The 16,210-nt window shown below is 43.2% G+C and overlaps 2 protein-coding genes and 1 long non-coding RNA gene across 3 annotated transcripts in view; 1 reads left to right on the top strand and 2 right to left on the bottom strand.

The window, feature by feature from the left end:
• Positions 1-600: 600 nt before the first annotated feature.
• Positions 601-3,562, top strand: LOC125724512 (uncharacterized). Its single transcript, XM_049001248.1, has 3 exons — positions 601-663; positions 1,747-1,965; positions 2,258-3,562. Exons 2-3 carry the CDS (start codon positions 1,836-1,838, stop codon positions 3,157-3,159), a joined length of 1,032 nt encoding a protein of 343 aa, XP_048857205.1. The 5' UTR covers positions 601-663; positions 1,747-1,835; the 3' UTR covers positions 3,160-3,562.
• Positions 3,563-3,621: 59 nt separating this feature from the next.
• On the bottom strand, positions 3,622-8,485 carry LOC125724524 (uncharacterized). The gene is made up of 4 exons (XR_007387205.1): positions 8,144-8,485; positions 6,622-6,717; positions 6,089-6,273; positions 3,622-5,250 (listed from the first exon to the last, which is right to left on the bottom strand). It is a non-coding gene; the product is annotated as an uncharacterized LOC125724524 (long non-coding RNA).
• A 2,895-nt stretch (positions 8,486-11,380) lies between these two features.
• The window catches only part of LOC125724537 (methyl-CpG-binding domain protein 5-like), a 33,517-nt gene continuing 28,687 nt past the window's right edge, over positions 11,381-16,210 (bottom strand). The window contains 1 exon segment of the mRNA XM_049001276.1: positions 11,381-15,489. Coding sequence (XP_048857233.1) covers positions 15,418-15,489 — 72 coding nt within the window. The 3' untranslated portion in view covers positions 11,381-15,417.

Genomic DNA, 16,210 nt, shown 5'->3' with positions numbered 1-16,210 from the left:
GTATTACCCCAACTGCTTGGCACTTACATTGGGCATACGCGTTGCAACCAGCACAGACTTGGGACCTGCTCTGTGCGCGGACATAGAAGTCCGATTTTAATTCCTTTTGTATTGTTTGTATGGGTTGTGTGGGTGGGGGGCTGTAGCGTAGGCCATCGCGGCTGCGAGGGCTTTGTATACACTTCGGAAGTCTGCCTTATCACGTGTGTATCTTCCTGGTCAGGATTGCGGTGTTGATTGCTGTGTAGACTTTCTTATTGGTGCTATGCTGTGATGAACTTGAATGGTTTATTGCTTTGAGAGCGTAGCCTAACATTTCCCGTGTACTGTGCTATTTTATCAGACGCCCTTATTGTATGCGGGGGAATAGTGTGTTGCGAGGTAGCCAACACAAGCCCATTGTTTATGAACTAATTGAATAATAAAGCATTGTTATCACTTCAGTTTGCTTGATTCTGAGTGGAGTGTGCTAATCTACCGGACCAGACCGGGGTGTAATTAAACGTGGTAGCAGCCTAACCCGTTTCAATATCGCCCTCTAGTGGCAAGGGAAAATCTATTACAATACATTAGCCGAATGGCAGAAGGCGGAGCGTTTTTCAGAAATACTCCGGAGTTAAACTTATTACGACACTAAAAGCTTACCAAGACACTGTTTGAATAGTAAGTACATGTTTTATTGTAATGCTTATGTCTTACCCTGTCTTATCTAATTATCTCTGCTTGGTTTATCTTATCCTATCTTTCCCTATCTTCTCTGGTCATGTGGCTGTTATGACAAGAAATTACCATGAAATTTAACCTTTGTGGCTAATTTGTACTTTCGCGGTATAAAGGCTAAAATGCTCAGTGACGTCTTGTCATAACATCGCGAAACATAAATACGCATTTGCGCTGCTACGACAAGAAATTGTTGCAGATGTATACTGGGAATGCGCACTTGCGTACCCTTTATGGGCGCCCCTGTATATGACAGTATTTACATAGAAAACAAAGGGGCGACTTGCGGTCAAATCAACTAGCGACCGGTCAGTCGAAACCCATCGCGGTCGTAAGTCATCAAGACCTGTATAAATACACCCAGATCTACATGGAAATACAAATTGTGGTTTTTAAAACAAAAAAATTAATTGTATTAGACATAGTGGATCTGTTCAAAAGTATGGAACAGCATCAAAATTTCTGCGCCTCCTGCAAATGCAACAATAAAATTCAGTAATTTGATACTGAACTGTTTAAAGTTTATCTGGTAACATTTACTGTAACAGTCCTAGTACGGGATTGATAGCCAGTGATTTTCGAGACTGTAAAGTAACTGAAAAATTTCCAGAGTGAGAAATATGTAACAGCATTAAACCGCATCCAATAAAAAGCACAGACCACAACAGATGCATAACATAGGAATAAAGAAATGAGACTATTTTGCTTTTCACTATTAAATTAGTGTTTCATTATATTCATTACATCAACACAAGACCTGATTTACTTAATGAGTCCTTCCCTGCACAAACATTTTAACCCAGTCCTTTACGTGTCAGTTACCCCTATCACTAGAAGTCCCAGACTTTTCTAACCCTCCTTTAGCCAAGAGGTTGCGAACTGGCTACTCCCTTGGCCATCGTTAGCATCAATTCATATGCAAATGTGGTCATTACCTGAGGAATTTCGCAGGGGAGTGGGTGGGGGTTGAATGGAATGTATGGGTTAGGGAGAGGTGCTAAAAGCAGAGAACTTCCTTTTGTGCAGAACTGGATAAAATCTCACTGCACATAGCCTACTACTTCAGTCCCATCAAGAATTCTGTGGTGTACGAACCTCCTCTCCAAAGAAAGAACATGCAGAGAAGACTCACCACTCAGCAGGCCTTGGAAATTCTCCTGAGTGAAGTAAACCCTTGTGACTCGGATGGAGAAGACATAGAACTTCAGCCGGACTCGGACTCAGAGCCGTCTGATCAGTCTTCAGGTTAATTTTTATTTCATATTATTTCCTATTTCATTTCAAACAAGTGGAAAATACCAAAAAAGCAGAGCAGAGTGAGAGAAATATCTACTCTGCCTTTTTTATATTTTCCACTTTTTTGTTTGTGCACCTTAGCAGACATTCACTGCCATCTGAAGTGCAAGACATTTTTCTGCTTTAGTTGTATCTTTTTATTTAGAAAGATATTTTAGAATTATTATTAGTATCTATGCATGCATTTGTGATATCGTTTGACTTTCCCAATGCTCACAATTTGAATTTGTTCATACTGCAGATGAGGAGACTGCTTCTCAACCTAAAAAGAGAGCTCGTTTGGGGACTGACCTGACAGAGACAGCGAAAGATGGCACAGTGTGGCGTGAAGAACAGGTGGGGACGCGTCTCCCTTTCACCCCAATAGAAGCGTACGCCGCAGATGGAGAGCCAACGGCTAAGGCCAGAAGAAGTCGCCTTCAGACCTTCCTGTGTTTCATCACTCTTGACATGCTTCGTAGCATTCAAGAATGGACTGTCCAACATGCACAGCAAACGGAGCATGCTCATTGGTTCATGGCCCTCCCTGAACTAATGGCATTTATCGCAATTGTCATTTTGCGGGGTCTTACCAAGGTTCAATCGCTACGTGACTGCTGGTCAGCAACCCTGGGAAACCCACAGATCATTGGAACTATGCCGCGAAACCGCTTCCAAGACATCATGCGACACCTACGCTTTGACGACAGGTCCACCCGCAGTGATCGAGCAAAGACAGATAAGTTCGCTGCAATTTCCAGTGTGTGGGGATCATTTGTCATCAACTGCATCACGTCCTACCACCCTGGTCTACATATCACTGTTGATGAACAGCTTTTCCCGTCAAAGACTCGCTGCTGTTTCCTGCAGTATATTGCAACTAAACCTGATAAGTTTGGGATCAAGTTTTGGGTGGCTTGCGACCTAAAATCCAAGTACATTTGCAATGTCCTCCCATATCTTGGCAAGGACCCCAGTTGTCCCAGTGGGGAGAGACTGTCTGAAAACGTAGTAATGAGGCTGATGGAACCATTCCTAGACAAGGGCAGAAATGTTACCACGGACAATTTCTTCACATCGCTGTCACTTGCGCAAAAACTGCTTAGCCGGAAAACCACCATCCTCGGCATGGGGGACACTGGGGCCCCAACGGTGCTGGAGTGAGTGACCCCAGGGCCACGCAGAGAGTGGTGGAGGGAACCAGTGGGTCCAGCCACAGTCCATATGTGGCAGCCATTTTTCTCCCAGCAAAACTAGGCTGCAGTGAGGATCACCGTGCAAGGGAACAGTCCGATACTCTCTGCGTCCCTGCAAACAGCTCGCAGGATAAGCACTTGCACTGTACTGTGCAGTCAGCACACGGTGACCCCCACCTGCAAAGTGCAACACAACGCCTCCCCAGCCAAGGACGCTGGTCGCCCTGGACGTGGCAAATCGAGTTTTGGAGTTGATGCGACCTCCAGTCCGGCTCCGGGACCTGCTCAGAGGTGATATAAGCCCCTCAGTGATCTGTTCACATCTCATTCCTTTCCTGCTTTTTTCTAAGTTTCATATGGATACAGACAATAAAAATGGGTGAAAAAAAAAACTCAGTGACACAGCCCACCCCCTAGATATAGAACAGAAGTCTTTATTGTCCTTGCACATCATACAATGATTATGTAAAAAGTGCTACTCCTCATCGGAGCAAACTCAATCACAGCAGCAACTTGCAATACATACAAAAAGTCCAAAAATTAAATCAAATACAGCAGCTTGATAGGGACATGTGAGTATGTCAGATATGAAACTATAGCAGCACAAGGTCTGAACCATACAGTAAATATTGCACTTTGGGATATTAGAAACACTGCTTTGTCACAGACACTGATTACAGTGGGTTACAGAGTTCAATTCACATATAGCCATTGGAAAGAAACTTTTTAAATCTAGTGGTTTGTATCTTAATCGATTTCTTATACCAGCCATGAGGGAAGAGGTCAAACAGGTAGTGACCATGATGTGAGGAGTCTTCAATGATGCCGGTGTCTCTTCTCATACATCAAGAGCTATAAATGTTCTCTAATGAGGAGAGTGAGCATTTTACAATAATCTCCTCTGTCTTCTGTCCGCCCATGCTTGGCTTCAATGAGTGTACCTGAGTACTTCCATCTTCCTTAGAGAGCAGAGCACACTCAGTACTGAACAAATGGGCTGGACTGTAGCTGCATGTGGGAGCCTCGTGGGAAGCCAGGTACCTGGACATCACGTGGAATTCTGGGTAGCTCTGCCCTCGTGCAATTCTGAGTAGGCCAACTCTGCTGGCTCATCTGGGCCACCTGCCAATGATGTGCCTGGAACTGCTCCCCTGTAATGCTGCTTGTCCCCCCAGGAAGTCAGAGAGGAAGTTAGCCGTACTGCCCAGACACAGTTGCTCCCCTACATCAGACGTACTGCAGCCCGACACCAGATGGCGCCACAGGCTCAGTATGTCACCCAGGAAGCTGCCTACGTCACTCCAGCATTAGAACATAACTGAAATTCCCACTTAAGTTGAAATAAAGCTCAATTCTGACATTCACTGTCAGTAGGTGTGAAAATTGATATGCAAAATGTATCTAATGACATTTTAAATAATCTTCTATAGAGCAGTGAGTATCCACTATGGCTAAAAAACCCCTGACCTTACAGGCTGCAGGCTACAGCCTAATTAACGTTACCATCGCAACTGAGTGGCTGCCTAAATTAAATGAACCATTTAAATAAAAGCTGTTAAATTCAATTTTTCAATGGCGCTAAACAAGATTTGCTCATTTTTTATGTTACAGGTACAGCCAATTCCTCCAATTAATTTACGTAAAAAAAGAATTCAGCATTAAATAATACTGAAGTTGATTAATGAAAATTAAGGTCTTATTTCAATCATTTCTAAGTATTGAAAATATTAAGTGGTGGGGAAGGCAAAGAGATTTTAATTAAAAATGAAAGATATTAGATGCATGGCCAGCTGAGTAGGTATGAGCATGACTGGTAGAGCATAAATCCCCACAAATCCGCTTCCTTCCAGAAACATCCATTTTACTTCAGGGTCCAATCTCCTGTCAGGCCTGCACCATAAATCCTGGGCTCATTGCACCTCTGTGACGAGAGGAGCCGTCCGTCTCCGTGGAGGAGCACAGCAGGGCGACAGCGTCAGTGCCGTGCCACTCGCCTGAAACTGCCCCGAGGCTCCACATCTCGTGCTTGTGGTCACTCCCAGACCACTGCAGACTCCCCCTGCCATGAAAGAGTAATATCTTTAAAAAAAGAATCTCTTTAGATAATAATCGTAATAAAAACATGTTACTATTGAGCTATATACAATATATATTATATAAGCATCAATAAAACGTTTATCTAAACATATGGTTATAACCCATAAAACATAAAGCTACAGATATAAATATGCATGAATCTAATAAAATGTCAGTTGTACTATCAAGTTAAATGTAAATGATTTATTCCAATAATTAATAAAAAGATACCTTTTTAAAAACATTCGTAAATGTGGTTTACTGACGCAACCTTTGCTAAAACTTTTTTTCCCTGATTCCACTGATTTGGAGTGATATATACAGTACGGCTGCAAAAATACAAAACACAGAAAACTTTTTATATTTTTAAAATATTTCAGTTCAGAGTGAAACAGAGCATACCAAAATACCATGTCCCTGCAATTTCAGCTATTCCAACTGATGACAATATAAACTATTTCAGATATGGAATGTTTAGGTAATTGTTTTGCTCTGTACTGTAAATAGAAGACCAGAGCAAGTTCTGAAATCAAACAAAAGTGAATGCTTAAAATGACAAACATGAAAACAATTTTTCAGTCAGCGGAATCACTGGCTGAATCTCCATATGTGTTCCTGACCGCACTTGTGTTGTCGCGGACCCATTTTACGTCATCTTCCACAGTTCCAGTACTATGAACACATGTACAAAGGACAGTAAAAATCCCTTGATGTCTTGCTTGCTTCGCCCCAAATATCAAGGGTACATCGGTTGCATCCTTGCCAAATGAGACCAATCCCATGATTCATTGCGCCCCAAGTTCGTTCCCTGGTGGCCATACCTTTTCTCCACCACCCCCGGGGTCAGGTGCAGCAGCTCTCGTGTGGCCTACTTCCTCCTTTTCATCATCTCTGTCTTCCATTTCACTTGGTTGAGGAACACCTCATCCTCAGAGTCCATGTCAGAGTCCAGCTGCTTGCTGTCCAGTCTGAAAGCTGAAAGATGTGGGAGAGAGGAGAGGATACCCTGTGGGAAGCCACACCGTATAAAAAAAGAAAAAGGAGTTAGTACCATGTGCCAGATCACACCCTATATTACAGCCACATGGTGTATAAAAATATATAAGTTATATAAAATCTACATTCATCTTCATGAACATCCATCTGGAAGGAAAGGCAGTTGGCATAGTTCTTAGGGACACTGTCTTGTTGGAACACATTTACCAGCTCAACAAGGGCACTGCAGTTGTACTCTTGAACAAGGTAAATAAACCAGGTGTCTAGATCGGTAAGGCGTACATTTACAGGCTGAATATTGCTTGTGGGTAAGAGTCTGCTAAACAAATCAAACAATAAAGGGATCGCAGACACTCACTATGGTTATGGATAAGCTGCCTGGGGATCTGAAACTCCTTTTCTTCATCTCCCTGAAGACCTGCTGGGCCAACAGAGCTCTCGGTAGATGGTTTCCCTGAGGAGTGCAAGAAACAGACCCACAGAGTGCAACAGAGGCGTTTAGATGTTTATTTCAGGCTGCATCATGTCGTGGACTAAAGAGGAGCCTGATAACACTGATAGGAGCAGCTGCAATTATCCTGCCCTAAAACCCTGTCTTAGATCAAGGCTGTATCATTCCCACTTTTACTGTATACAACCACCTACTGAATACCATTCAAAAAGAATTGTTTTGTCTGCTCCCCCCCCCCATTCAAACCAGCAACATGTTGGGGTGGAAGAAAATATAGTGGTTGGAACCTCAGTCCAGGGGCGGCATGGTGGTGCAGTGATAGGCACTGTTGCCTCACATCTCTGGGTCCCAGGTTCGAGTCTCTGCTTGGGTCACATGTGTGTGGAGTTTGCATGTTCTCCCCATGTCGTCGTGGGGTTTCCTCCACTCTCCACTGGTGTGGGGTACTCCAGTTTCCCCCCACAGTCCAAAAACATGCTGAGGCTAATTGGACTTGCTAAATTGCCCGTAGGTGTGCATGTGTGAGTGAATGGTGTGTGAGGGTGCCCTGTGATGAGCTGGCCCCCCATCCTGGGTTGTTCCCTGCCTCATCCCCATTGCTTCTGGGATAGGCTCCGGACCCCTCGCGTCCCAGTAGGATAAGCGGTTTGGAAAATGGATGAATGGATGGATGGAACCTCAGTCCTGTAAAATTCTGTACACCCAATCATTGACCAAAAAGTTTGCACATAGTCACACCATTCTAAAGGTTTGTTTAGGTCTTTTTCATACGGAAAAATGATAGGGACATTCTGTGTCCCTTGATGAATTTCGTTTTTGGCAAACCTAACTGCATCGAACTCCAGAATTATACTTAGAGAAGTAATTTTTGAACCTTAGTGGAGGGCTGACATCTCCCCACTATCTCCCGACCATCCACGGTGCATGACAGACAGGCTGCACGGATGAACGGCTGGGATCTAGCTGTGTACTTCGCAAAATAACATCATTTCGATAATAAATAAATAAATAAATAAATAAATAGATAAATAAAAACTGCACAAACTACAGTCATGTGCTCACTACAGCATCCTTTACTTTATATGAAAGGCGTGTAGTTAACGACGGGACAGACGTGAATAGTTAAAGGCGTCTTCAGAACCAGCTAAGTCAAAACGGAAGTAAGATTAATGAACATAAAACAAGAAAACAAGTAAAAAAACTAGCCGTAAGTTCCGAATCCTACCAGGTATCAGAAGTCACATGTCCAAAGATCACGGTTCCACGTAAGATGCGATTTTCGCGTAAAATCCGCTACGTCGACCGCGTACGCTGTACGACTGGGTGCCGTTAGAACTGCGCGTGAAATTTATGTAAATAGGTCGGACATGCCAACTCGCTGCTCTAAGCCTAAAGTGACAAAAAGCACCATAATAAAAATAGGCCTCACCAATTCCTGTTCTCTTTCCATCCGTCAGCATCTGCGGAAAGACTCGGCTGATGGAGAGGCAGTGGTTGCGGTGCGAGGGCTCTCTGCTCCGGTACGCGGGGAGAGGTTTGACTGCGTCTAGCGCCCAGGCTCGGAGCGCTGCATTGTTTTCGGCGTAAGACGGTTCGCCGAAACGCGACTACAATCGCAAGACTAGGTATCATCAACATGGGTCGAAATCACTGACGACTATCCTCGGTCGAGTTTAACCGGATTTAAACTCCCATTTCTTCAGATCAGTTACTTCCCCGCGTCACTGGGAAACATGGCGGACATGGCCACAGAGCGGCCGCGCGAGGGGGTCCCTGCGCCACGCGCGGGAGCTGCTTACGGATTACACGTTACCTGGTACACACAAACACGGGACATGCATTATTGCACATGCATCATTTGGCTGTGAGTGCTTCCACCAGAGCGCAAAGAAGAGTGAGCAAAAACAGAAGTAATGTAATTATAACGTCATTATAGCAAATTATCACATGAATCTATTAAATAACACTTGAGCAATAGTCCATTTTGATAAACTATCATTCTTGTGTTACTCCTTCCTCTAATTAGGCACATCAACGACTTTTTAACGAATTTGCTAATTATAAGACCTGATTGGATTAACAAACTAAATATATAGGGTTGCCAATGCACGCTTATGCTAGAAATCTTTCTCCAAATCTATATCATTCCATTATTAACCTAAAATTAGTTACATCAAAAGTGTTGGGGTAATTTGCAAACCCTACATACTATTTACAGGGTAATGACACTGTTACATACATGCAAAAGTATTTTGAATTGGAAATCTCACGCCTGCCAGCTGACCAAAGATGGCAACCCTGAATATTACAAATAAATTCATTGCATATTTACTATACAACATTCCATATTATAAATACTGTGCTTCCTTATAAATAGTAATTTCAGTCATACAAAATCATATAGAAGCCCTTGTTCTCTGTGGCCATTAAACCATATACCTCCTCGCACGTCTGTCAGGAGGATCGAGACCAACCCAGGGTTACTGGAGTTTGTTGTTCCTTGCTTGGATGATTGATGGCTTTGGGGTACCAGCTATTCTTCAGAAAGTGTGTGACTAAATAGTCCTGTAGCATTTTCCAGAGCCCAGGAGGGTGAACAGGTGATGACACAGGTGTTTCAGGTCACTGGCGATGGTTGTTCCTCTCTGGAGGCATTGGGTGCTGTAGGTGTCCTCCAGGATTGGCAGTTAGGTCCTGGTGATCTCCTGTCCTGCAGTCATGATCCTCTGCAGGGCTTTCCCATTTGCGGTGCTACAGCTGGTGTACCACGCTGACATGGAGCATGTCAATGTGCTTTCAGTGCTGCAGCATTACGAGGACACAGGCAGATCTTTGCTGTTGTTAACTTTCTTGAGTGATTTCCAGAAAGTAGAGCCTAGCCTTGCTCTTTGGCTAGTGCTGATGGTCCATGTCAATACTTCTGACAGGTGCATGAGCTTTTTTCATAAGCTCCCAGATGAAATCACACAAACATTGTCCCCGCTGTGGATGTTCTGTACACCAAACACCAGACTTATTTGCTTTGCTGCACAACAGCATCCAGGGAACACTATCTGTTTGCAGCTGCAATATATAATCCCATAGGCTCGGTGGTCAGTGATATCTTATGGTTTTAACCTGGCATTACGAATGAGGGATATTGCAAAGTACTCACAACTGTGGAATGACATTTTGAAGATAGAAGGGCTTCAGTCGCCAAATATGTCACATCATCTATTGCTGTGGTCAGTTTTAAGTACTAAGGTATGATTTGTTAATTTTACTTATTAATGAAGACAGACTAATAAAATGAGAGAGTAAACGAAAGGAATACCTATATTTTCTGCCTAATCATTAGAAAAATGGTCTGTGTGTAGGCTGCCATCTATATGGTACAATGTAAAAAGGTTTTGAGTACGTGTGACAATCCCCACCTTTGGATGCAGACCCCACTGTGACGAAGTGGTACATTCCATGTGTCCCGTTAATGGCCTAGTCCTCGCATTGCTTTGGGTTAGGCTGCTGACGACAGTGCATAAGAGAAGGCGGCCTACCTCAGCTCAGAGAAAACGGCTCTGCTGCTTCCCCTTACCTTTATAAGGTCACGGGTTGCCAGATTGCATGTTTGATGCAGCATTCACTGATATAATCCCATAGGATTTGACTCTGACTCTCTGACTCTGATATTCTTTACCTTTACCTGAAAGCTTTGGTGTAAAATATGAAAGTCAGAGGCACTCAAAGCATTATAATAAAAAATGCTGGGCATCTGCTGTACAGTCTAATTAAGGCTTGGCTACAAACAGTTACCCACGCATTCAGATATGATTGAGAGCACAATATCAGGTAATCATTGTCTAATTATGTGCATGCCTAATCAGTTACACTGTGCATCTGTCTTTGTAGTCAAACATTTAGTATATTTTCTGCATGTTATTTCGACTTTGCCCCGATGAGGTCTCAAGCTGCTGGGGGGCGGGGGGGGGGGGGGGGGGGGGGGGCTTTGCCTATCAGTTCCTGGAAGCTGCTTCTATCAAGATTAATTTGCTGGAAGAAAACCAAGTTATATAAACGTGGTGATGAAATATTGGTCTGACTCATGTTGGAAGCGTAGTTTGGTAACAGCAGATTGCATCCGCTTCCATACTCACAGGGTGGGTCAGACCCAGGATGGCTAAATGGCAGCTTCTTCTTCTGAAACCAAACAATGGAACCTCCCTTTGCGATTAATCTCCAACTGCTGGATCTGAAATGCACTGAGAAGTATTTTTATGCAATGGGCTGAACAGCCAGAATTGACACTACTTGGGTAGTGTCTAGTACAAAATGGAAGGACTTGGGTTCAAATATGAAGCTGACTCTTTGAAATAGAGTAAATGGCAGGCGTCACTGTGGAGTAACACTGACAGGGACACTCGTCCACACAGCCGTTGTGAGCTGATGACTGTGGTGACACTACAATATGGCCGTGGGTCATTAAATAAAAAAGGTTAAAGCAACTCTAATGGCAAAAATATGACCTGCAGGATTATTACTAAACTATTATCCACACAAATTTAACGAATCTTTCTAAGTGACCAGCTCAGAATGCTGTAGGATAAACCCAGTGTTTGGGTCCATCCCTCTGCCGAAATGATCTGTGAGGTCTGGCACTATGGGATCATTCCAAGGGCGACCTGCCATCCGAGATGATACAGTGCATAGGAATCGTCGCGTCCGCTGCTTAGATCACTGCTCGGCGCCAAAATGGCCGAATCCCTGTTTTCTAAAGCCAGGGCACTGACATTACAGTCACAGCAGCACTGAAGTCCTTCCCTCCCCCACCCCTGTGTAGCTAGTGTTTTTTTTTTTTTTTTTTAACAAGGGATTTTGTGTCGTATTCCACGTAATAGACGGGCATTTTCATTTCCACCCCAACCAGCATAACCAATATGTTAAATACAAAGTCTGATGGGAAGATACACACTGTGTTAATGAAAATGTCTCCTCTGTCTCACTCCTCTGAGTGTGAAGAAAACCAGTCTCTGCTGTGATGTACTGAATCTTTAAGGGACAACAGGGAAGAGCAGGTGAGCCGCACTTTCTCCCAGTCAGACAATGTACCAGGTGATGCTGTGGGAGAACCAACCAGCTCGACCCAGAAAGCAATCAGACAGGACCATGCCGTTACAACACAATATATTCAATACAGTATCATTTTATTGCAACTGAATGCAATATATAGTTTGTTTTTCAAATCCCTTTGGAGATGTTAAACACACCACAGAAAGACTTCAAACAAAGTAACCAAGTCTGATCAGCTCTATGTTCAAATGCTGCTTTCAAAACTAAAATGAATCCTGTCAAATCCAGAGATATGTGTATATCCGGGACGCATAAACAAAAACAAACAAAAAAAATCAAGTAACCTTTTTTAGTTGAGATGGTGCAATGTTGTTTAAATGTTACATCACTGCATGACTCGTAACGCTCACGATATTTACATGAAACTGCTTCTCACTTAAAATCTAAGGAAAGACCCTAGCTTGCACATTGATACTATTTCTAACCACTGAAATCAAGTGCACAAAAGTACTTTACAAAGACTAGTGTTGTAAAGTAGACATTGGTGAGAACACACAGGGACACTGAAAAGCATAATGGCAATGTGGAGGACACTTCAAACAAAATGACGGCGGCAATCTGACTTGATGTCATGTTGGATGCTGAGAACATGACATGGGACTGTTGCTGTTGCTTTCTATGCCGAACGCACCAACAGGTCTGAAGCACCTTCTTCCTAGTTACGGTTATGTGGGCTTGTTGTGAGCTCCCCTGGTGCATTCTGGGATTGCTACAGTAAAAGCACCGCAATGACCAGAGGATCAAACCTTTCCATATCACCTATGCTAGCTGAGGTTTCCAAAACCATCACATTGCCATCACACTGAAACTGCATGAGGACTACAGCATCCAATAATGTAATAACTGCCAATAGTGTAATAAATAGTTTCCAATAACGAAATTCTTAATGTAATTAAATGTAGTTGATAATTGTGTAACTTACCAACAATGTAAAACCATTTCTGAAACAAAAATTTAATAACATTATGCACAAAAAGTTATTACATTATTTGCTGGTATAGCAGCCAATTATGCAATAACTACCATTAATGTATTACAAATGATTACATTATTGACAGTAATTACATTATCATCTACAAGTATGCCGTAACAAAGATAAAAAATAGTTTTGCTAGTGTTTGCAGATAATATCCTATTGCACTTTCCTGTGACACTTTTAGGGGGTAGACTTAACAAACCTAATGAGCGTCTTCACTGGATAAGCTGAGGGTTAAACCATATAGTTTGTACGGTCACAGTGACTGCCTTTTAAGAAACTTCCTGCGAAATGAAAAGTGGGAATCACTCCTAGTCTCACTGGAGCCCGTCTCTCTCATACCGCCTTCATTAACACTGCGAATAGCGGGAGTCGCTTTCAGAATTAGAGATCAGTGTAGTCGATCGCAGGGTAGAAATGTGCAGCACTGCACTCTCTTGTGTCACCTCTGTCCCGCCCCCCACAGCCCTGCTCGCCTACCATTGGCCCAGAGAGAGATACTCCAGCCCCGCCCATTTCTCGCAGTCCCCCCAGTGCTGAAAACCGGGCCCCGCCGAGGGCCTTGCCGCTGCGACTGCTACATTGTGGGTTTGTTTGGGTCTCCCCTGTCAGTGTCATGTTTGGCTGTGCCCTGATCCATATGTATATAAAGTGACGTCGATCTACCCATCTGTAGTTTTATGCTATGGCTGCATTTAAATCCTTTTAAAACGTTTCCGCTGTTGGATACTCCCAAATCCCTATTTCTTTTTCATTATTGCGACAGGCATACAAGCTCATGCATAGGCTATGCACAAAAGCCATATCAAGTCAATGTGGCCTGCTGTCACAGCCACCGGCGCCACCTGCTGTCTGAGGTCAGAGCCCAAATGAACACCATATTCAGGTGACAGAGGGACTCTTGACGCCACGTTTGGGTCAAAGCCAGGGGAAGTGATAGCAGGGCAGGATGGCATTAACGAGAAAAGACACAGTGCTTAAAAATGAAACAAGTACCGGATGTCTCCATAAAACCACGCACATATTAAATATTGAAAAATAAACATGTATACCATTTAACAGCTAACTGAGTAATAAGCTGTTTCTCTTGTAGGAGAGAATAAAAAAATATATACTCTAAGGCTTGTCAGAGTTTACAACTCATATTAGTATTATTGCCAACTATTACAATTATAAAGCTACAAATAAATATGTAATACATTAATAATTTACAAGAACAGCAACAGTAAAAAGTTAACTTAAAAACAACAGAAATGATTAAGGCCCCTATTTAAAACAACGTGAAAGAGTGACAGTAACACTTTGGCAGAGGGGGCCCCACACATACGTAAGGCATAGGTCACTCACAGCACCTGCTCACTCGGCTAACATCAATGAGCCGGTAAAGGTAAAGGGAGACCGAGCTGCGTGTTCATTGGCTGCTTTAATTAATGCCGCGTCAACCACAAACCAGAATCCAGGCAGAGACCGGGCTGCTGACCCGAAATACATCATCTTCAGAGGGAAACTCCTCAGGCTTCCCACCAGGGGTTAAACGGCTAATTTCCATGACTCGACACAATTTTCTTCGATCTATATGAGCCACACAAGTAATATTTGCAAAACAAAAAAATAAATTAAAAATGTATGTACTGTTTTTCAGCAAGTAATAAGAATGGGACTACAAAGATTTAAACCACATGTGCTATTATTTTAAAAGTGAATGACTCTAGCATTTAAATTCTACTTGATATTTGTAATATCAAAAATATTCAAGAAAAATAAGTGATTTACTTTTGAAGTACAAACAGGTTTTCAGTATGCCGGCACGTGTGAGCCTGTCAGGGTCTTCCCTCATACACGGCTCTGCTCCCCGGATCACGTGACGGGATCATGTTTCCTGGCTGGCCCCGATGGGCAGGGGGCTTGCTCGCCTGCTGTCTGTCACTCTCGTGGGGGCTGGGGGTTGTGCTTTGAGGCCCCGAAGCACTTCCAGCCCATAAAACCGGATCCTCACGCACACAGCGATCCAGGTGTCATACGAGCAGGCCGTCTCTGAAGCTCGATACATGCCAGTCGTCATGTATAAAAGCCGTACGCACTCATTTTATTTACCCCATTCGTCATACTGACTGTACTGAATAAAAACCAAAAGATTCTGTACACTTTCTTCACCTTTGTTTTGTACAATAAAAGTTAAAAGTGTGCATTAGGTTTCCTTGTACATGACCATATTATACAATATTTACATTACTTTTTTTCCAGAATATTACCATGAAATTTTTTCATTGGCTATATACATACTGAAAATGTACCAGAAATATTTGGACTGTCTATTATCTCATTTCATGATTAATTTTTTTTGTTTTAGTATATTAGAGAAAAAAATAGTTCTTCAGCAAGCTGTTGACAAATTGCAACTATGGTTTATACAGTTTCTGTGTTTGTCCAGTGGCCTCTCACTGTCAGACTGTGCCTGTGGGGGGTGGGGGGGGGGGGGTTGGGTTGAATACTGTACCGCTGCTGGACTGTAGCTCCAGGGTGGGGGTGGGAGAGAGGGAGGGAGGCAGCTAAATGGTCAAGACTTGACTGGTACAGAGTTCCACAGCTGACTGGTACTGGAGCGGGGGCCGACACATTCAATGCTATCTGGAGATTTTCCTCCTCTTAGGCTTGGGGGGCTTGACTTGTCTGTCCCTTGGTGGGATTTGGTGAACCTGGGGGAGAAACAGAAACCCGCAAGGAGTGTAAGTACAGGCCACCATGTATGGGGGGGGGGGGGGGAAAATCACTGAACCACTCAGCCTTCAGAAGGAAAAATGAATGCTTTCAAATAATTTTATTCAAATTACAGAACAATAATTGAAAATTATCCTTAACCATGGATGAGAGAAAATGCTGATGGTGAATACCTGTTGCCTTTATATACTTCCTATTAAAACTATAACACGTGGCTCAACGGACTAAGCCTCTATGCCTGTGACCGGAAGGTCGTCAGTTCTAGCCCAGCTTCAGTAGAATTGTTACATCTGTGGGACTGTGAGCAAGACCCTCAACCCATAGTTCCATGGGAGCTAGTGCAGGTTATTGCTCTCAACTACATATGTAGCTGTGTGGGGAGATTCAGATGGATTAGGCAAAAAGAGAATTTTCATGGGGATCAATAAAATATCATTATTATACAACTTGACTGACGGCCTAGGGAGCCCCCCCGCCATCCATTCAAAGGCTACTCAAACTCACTGTTCCAGTTTAGTCTGGAAAAAAATCAGCTGTTTGTTGTTCCTTTTTACCCCTATCAGATCAGGAGGGATTTAAGAATTCAGCCCACGGCCAGGAGGTTATGGGTTCAAACCCCTGTGGTGAGGCGAATGTTTAATGACAGTGTAATGCCAGTAGGGGGGCTGAACGAAGGAGTCATTTTCCAAACAAATGAGA

The sequence above is a fragment of the Brienomyrus brachyistius genome, unplaced genomic scaffold, assembly GCF_023856365.1.
Source record: "Brienomyrus brachyistius isolate T26 unplaced genomic scaffold, BBRACH_0.4 scaffold57, whole genome shotgun sequence".
In the NCBI taxonomy this organism is placed as follows: Eukaryota; Metazoa; Chordata; class Actinopteri; order Osteoglossiformes; family Mormyridae; genus Brienomyrus; species Brienomyrus brachyistius.
This window is presented reverse-complemented; position numbering and strand designations above follow the sequence as displayed.